General features: G+C 37.2%; 1 protein-coding gene across 3 annotated transcripts in view; it reads left to right on the forward strand.

Moving 5' to 3' along the window:
- The window catches only part of prkd2 (protein kinase D2), a 64,457-nt gene extending 58,837 nt beyond the window's left edge, over window positions 1–5,620 (forward strand). For 2 of the 3 annotated variants that reach the window (XM_063016338.1, XM_063016339.1), the window contains 3 exons: window positions 4,080–4,347; window positions 4,531–4,616; window positions 4,944–5,620. In XM_063016338.1, coding sequence (XP_062872408.1) covers window positions 4,080–4,347; window positions 4,531–4,616; window positions 4,944–5,162 — 573 coding nt within the window. In that variant the 3' untranslated portion in view covers window positions 5,163–5,620. Of the gene's footprint in view, window positions 1–3,915; window positions 3,935–4,079; window positions 4,348–4,530; window positions 4,617–4,943 lie in introns of those variants that run through there. The other variant, XM_063016340.1, reaches the window with a different exon arrangement.
- The last annotated feature ends 488 nt before the right edge of the window (window positions 5,621–6,108 follow it).

The raw sequence follows: 6,108 nt of genomic DNA on the forward strand, positions 1-6,108 counted from the left end.
AAATTAAATAATGCACACCACTCTAAACCGTGAAGCACAGGAAGGGTCAGTTGGAATAAATACGCATTTGGATAGGCCTGCAACACAGGTTCTAGGACACAGTTCTATGGAGTAATAAATCAAAATTGGAATTGTGTTGATGCATGCTCAATAATCCAGGTACACAAATCCACAAAGTTGAATCAGTTCATCTGGACACAAGTTTGTTGTAGAGATACGTTTCGCCACTCAATCCAAGTGACTTCTTCAGTCTCCAGACTGCAAAGTTGAACTTTGCAAAATTGGAATTGTTTTGCCATATGGATCAGTGCTTCGTCTGGTTAAAGTAAGGCCAAGGTTATGACCAGTATAATACTTTACCCACAGTCAACCAAAGCTTGGTTAAGAAATCATTCCTGGAACATCCTGAATGTAAAAAATCCACAAGAGAAGTATCACAACCTTACTAGAACCTATCGAAATCACTTATTGAAGGTTATCAAGGCACCTGTTTCACTCAAGTCACTTATTTAGGGAGCAAGTTGTAGAAAACTGTTAATAATTTATTTTAGTCAACAAAATGCGAAATGCAAAGTGAATGAACAAAAGAGAAATCTAAATCAAATCAGTATTTGGTGTGACCAACCATCCTTTACCTTCAAATCGACATCAATCTTCTAGGTACACTTGCACACAGTTTTTGAAGGAACTCTGCAGGGAGGTTTCAAACATAATGGGTCTGTCTTACTGCCTACATAGGCAGCTGCCTAAGTAGAGAGAATTCTAACAAGTCCATCGACTTATAAGTCAGGTTATTCGAACACACTACTCAGACAGCGATTCCATCAGTTTTCGCTTACTAAGCTAACACAGTTAGCCTCATGCCATTCAAACCAATGGGATGAGGTGACACAATGCGCTAGCATGTCAACTGACATCTCTCTCTGTGTACCGAACACGGTTAAATTTGCTGACAAGCCCGAATTTGCAAATAAATGACACTTGTTCAAGTTTATACAAATGAAAAATCAATAATAATTTATTTACGTTTGAAAATAATACGTTTGTTTCTCCATGTTTTTCTGTGAGAAAAGTTGTGGCGCACTGATTGCTGGGATTGCCTTCACTGCTAAGGCAACATCGGATGCTCCCTGGTTATTTTGTCAAAATATAGTTCAGATTTAAGGTGCCTTAGTAGACAGCATTTTAAGGTATCTAAGAATTCAAACAGCCTACTTCTTGAGCTTGGTTAAAGGCGCTATATAAGTGTAACGTATTATTATTATTGAGAGTGTGCATAGGATGATGTAAAATGCTTTCTATGTAGAGCTCACTAGGTTTTCAAACACACTGCTTGAAGAACTAACCACAGACTTGCTCATATCCTTCTGTCATTTCATGTAATTCCAGACATACTTACTTCAGTACTCCTTGTTCATCTTTACACTGAAGATAGTTCTTGATGACATTGGCTGTATGTTTGGGCCATTGTCCTGCTGCAGAATAAATTTGGAGCCAACCAGTTGCCTCCCTGATGGTATTGCATGATGGATAAGCAGCTGCCTGTGTTTCTCATTGAGGACACTATTTATCCTGACCAAACCCCTAACTCCATTTCCTGAAATGCAGCTCCAAACTTGCAAAGAACCTTCACCATGGTTCACTGTTGCCTGCAGACATTCATTATTGTACTGCTTTCCAGCCCCTTGACAAACAAACTGCTTTCTGTTACAGCTAAATATTTTAAATTTTGACTTATTAATGTTTTTCATGCACAGTTGATTTACTTGACCTTGTTTCCATGTCAAAGTTATGGCTTTTTGGCCATAATTCTTTCATAAATACCACTTATGACCAGACTTTTCGAACAGTAGATGAGTGTACCTGGGTCACACTGGTTTCTGCCATATCTGAGCTAATAGCACTGCTGGACATTAACTGATACTGTTGTAAGCACGGTGTGTCTTTCATCTGCTACACTAAGTGGAGTTTGCATGTTTTGTTTCAAAATTCTGCACACATTCTCTACTGGGGACATTCCAGTCCAGTACCCGTACTCTCTTTATCAGCAGCCTTTATCAGCAGTCAAGAGTAATGTATGCAGCCCGTGGTTTTCCACTGTCCTCTTGAAAAATGCACGGATGTTCCTGGAACAGATGTCATCTTCAAGGCAACATATGTACCGCTAAAATTTCAATGTACTTTTCTGCATTCATGCTAACATCACAGAAGTTTAAATTATCTTTGCCAGGGGCACTGACACAAACCTATACCATGACAGATCTTGGCTGATAACAGTCTGGATGGTTCTTTTCATCTTTGGTCAAGAGCACACAGCACTTTTTGTGTTGGGTCCAGAGAACACGGCATGTCTTCCAAAAAAAGATCTAGAATACTGATTTGTCCACAATACACATTTCCACCGTTTGATGGTTTATCCCAGATGCCTCTGAGCCCAGAGAAAATAAGGCCTTTTTTGCACAGTAAAGATTTATGTGACATTTGTGAGTGTAACTTTTTATCGTAGTGCTTGACATGGGTTAACCATTGTGCTCCATTGTCCATGCAGTGCCTGAGGGATTGGAGTTTATGATTGTTCAGCTTAGGCTTGTACCCTTGCCCTCTATGCACTGAAGTTCCTCCAGATTCATTAGAACTGTTTAATAATACTATGAACTGTAGAGGGAGTAATATGCAAATTTCTTACTATCTTTTTTTTTAAATTATTGTATATTAACAAATGAAATGAAGTTGACCTGATAACCATGAAATATGTTGGGGTCATACTGGCTACAATTAAATAAAAGTCAAAGTAAACACTGCATTTTTTAAACTGTCCCAACTTTTCTGATTTGGTGTTGTAATATCTAAAGTTACGTGCATCAATGTAAATTGATACCTTTCTTAGACACAGCCAATTGTACCTGTTCTGGATGCTCAGCAGGGTCGATAGTACCACCTGGGATTTAAACTCGAAAGTTTGAGATCTCGGTGGTGGTGGGCTAGTGCATAGACCGCTGGCTGCTGCTCCACATGAGCACCTCAAACAGTTCCTCTAGGTTTATGATTTCTTTCAACAATATGCAGAGCTTAAGGAATGATCTCTGGCACATAACTGTCTCAATATATGCCTGTAAATAATTATTTTACAAGCTACTCTTTATAAGCTACTAACTTTAGCCCACCTGTTACTCTTTACACTTTCACCCTCCTTGTACCCCATTTATTAATTAATAGGGAATTCCAGTGATCAGATTATGTTTGGGTGGTGGACCATTCTCAGCACTTAAATGACACTAAAGTGGTAATAACTGATATGTTACTGTTTTGAACTGGTATGAGTGTATCAGATGCAGCATTGCTGGAATTAAAAAAAAATCAGTCAATGCTAAAAGGTAAATAGTGCTCCAAACAAAATATATCCACTGGTTAAAGACGAGAGGAAGATTATCACACATTGTGCATGAGAAACAAAAATTAATGTTACACCCATGAGTGTTAATGTTTTCCAAATATTGAGGCTACTAAATTTAAACAGTATTAAAATATGCTATTGCTGATGCACCCAAGCTAGGACAATACACCCTACCATGTCATTTACCCTGTTAATGTCATTGCAGTGCAGAGAATGGTCCACCACCCAAACATCATATGGTAAGTGTGGGTTCTATGGGGGGGTCTCTTCTGATTGATTAATATGGTGCATTGTGGATGATGAAGTGTAGAGAGCAACAGTTGGGCTAGAGTCAGTAACAGTATACCCACAAATCTGCATAGTAGGTGTAGCTTATAAATTAATCAATGAATGTATGTACCAGATAGATGTACCCAATAAAGTGCTCAGAAAGTGTATGTCTGGTCTAGATATATATTTTTTTAAGAATAGGTTTTGCAACACTTTTAATACTTAGCTTTTTCCATTCATCCCCATTTAAGGTCCTGCCACAGCATCTTGGTGAGGTTCAAGTTATTTTGAGTTGTTTAGAGTTAAACATGCTGTTGTGTTTCACGCTGTTGTCTTGTTGCATAACCTAGTTGTACTATTTTAATCTGACTTCACCCCACCAATTTTTTTTATTTTTGAAACCCTTGCTTTCTAGGTTAAGCTGTGTGATTTTGGTTTTGCCCGTATCATTGGGGAAAAGTCTTTTCGGCGCTCTGTTGTGGGAACACCTGCGTACTTGGCTCCAGAGGTGTTGTTGAACCAAGGGTACAACCGTTCCCTAGACATGTGGTCTGTTGGGGTCATAATGTATGTGAGTTTAAGTGGGACCTTCCCCTTTAACGAAGATGAAGATATCAATGATCAGATTCACAATGCAGCTTTTATGTACCCACCCAACCCATGGAAACAAATCTCTCCAGCAGGTACTGTAATATAATTATTTCTGTTATAAATACATTACTTAAATTACATATATTACTATGCATACTTCGCTGTATAATCGTTTTATATTCAAATGTCTATTAAAAATATAGAATGAACCATTCAATGTGATTAATACTGTGTTTTTTAAACAATGCAAATTGTAAGTTTTCCTAATTTTATAGCTATTGATCTTATCAATAACCTTCTACAAGTGAAGATGAGAAAACGTTACAGTGTGGACAAAAGTCTCAGCCATGCATATTTACAGGTAATCAAGATGTTCACAAGATAAGCACATGATGCATATTACAGAAACCTATTTAAATTTAAAAACAAAACGCACCATAAAATAAAAAGATCTGGAGAAACATCACCATTTAGTTTTCTTTTACACTAAATATTGTAAAAACTCATAAATGCATTAGACAATTCATAAAGCAAGTATATCACAATACGAAGGTTTTATTACAAAACCAGTTGAGATTACTGTGTACAGCAAAGACAAGGCATTCAGTCCAGTTTTTATATTTATTTATAGCAGTCTTTTTCATTCTCTCCTTTTTAAATCCCGTCCCCTCCTGAATTCTCTTTTTAGGATTATCAGACATGGCTTGATCTTCGAGAGCTGGAGTTGAAACTAGGTGAACGTTACATAACCCATGAAAGTGATGATAGTCGCTGGCAGTTGTTTGCTCAGGAGCATGGATTGCCTTATCCAGCACATCTGTTATTTGCACCACCTGCTTGTGATGATCTAGAGGGCAATGATGACCCTACCATTCAGGGATTAACAGAGCGTGTTAGCTTCCTCTGAGGAAGAGAAAAGAGATGAGGCAGCCAAGCATCGAGTGAAGAGAGCTATAAGCCCTATATGAAAAAGCAATGACTGTTTTAAGTCCTTTGTTCCTTACCCATATGATGTTTTCCTCTGTAATCATAACTGTAACCTTTTATGAAGCGACTCCCACTTTGCTTGTTAGTTATGTAAATTACAATGCCACATCTTGTTGAAGTGAAATAATGTTAAAATTACAATTGCCAGACAGCAAAAAAAATTTCAGGTAATCAGTGCCTTTTTCCTGTTTAATCTTTTCCAAGTTTTTACAATATTCAAATTATTATGCAAACTTAAGATTAGTGTCATTTTGTTTCATTTTATTCCATTTATTTTTTTATGGTGGTCAGTTTGTGTGTTTACAATATGCAAACAATGTAGCACTTTAATCATTCTCTCACTAATGTAAGGTCTGATGGATGATTGTGTGGAAATTCTGTACAATAAAAAACACACATCTTGTCTTATTATGGGTGATCCTTCCATCTGGTAGTCTGGTCATTCATTTGTTTATAAACAAATTTGTCCTAGACAAGGTTGCAACCTGAAAGCATGGTGCATGGCAGGAACACAGAGGACAGGACAATGTCTATTACAGGGTGTCACACATCTAACCACTTATTCACTCACTTATTTTAACCTATATGCAAATTAAAGTGGACTGTTAATTTTATTTTTTGGGATGTGGGAGGAGTGTGTAAAGACCTGCTGCACCTTCATGCTACTCCTGATCATTAATTTCCACAAATAACATTTAATAAAAGATAACTAATGGCTCACTGCCATTGTGAAAGCATTAAAATACCAGTTTTAATAGGTTTCTTTTTTTTTACTCTGCATTTTTTTTAATTTTGCCCTATTCACTTCCATTCATTTTTTAAAATTTCGAGATATCAGCGCTGTTTCAACTCTAAATTATCCGACC

Source organism: Trichomycterus rosablanca, chromosome 20 (assembly GCF_030014385.1).
Source record: "Trichomycterus rosablanca isolate fTriRos1 chromosome 20, fTriRos1.hap1, whole genome shotgun sequence".
Classification (NCBI taxonomy): domain Eukaryota; kingdom Metazoa; phylum Chordata; class Actinopteri; order Siluriformes; family Trichomycteridae; genus Trichomycterus; species Trichomycterus rosablanca.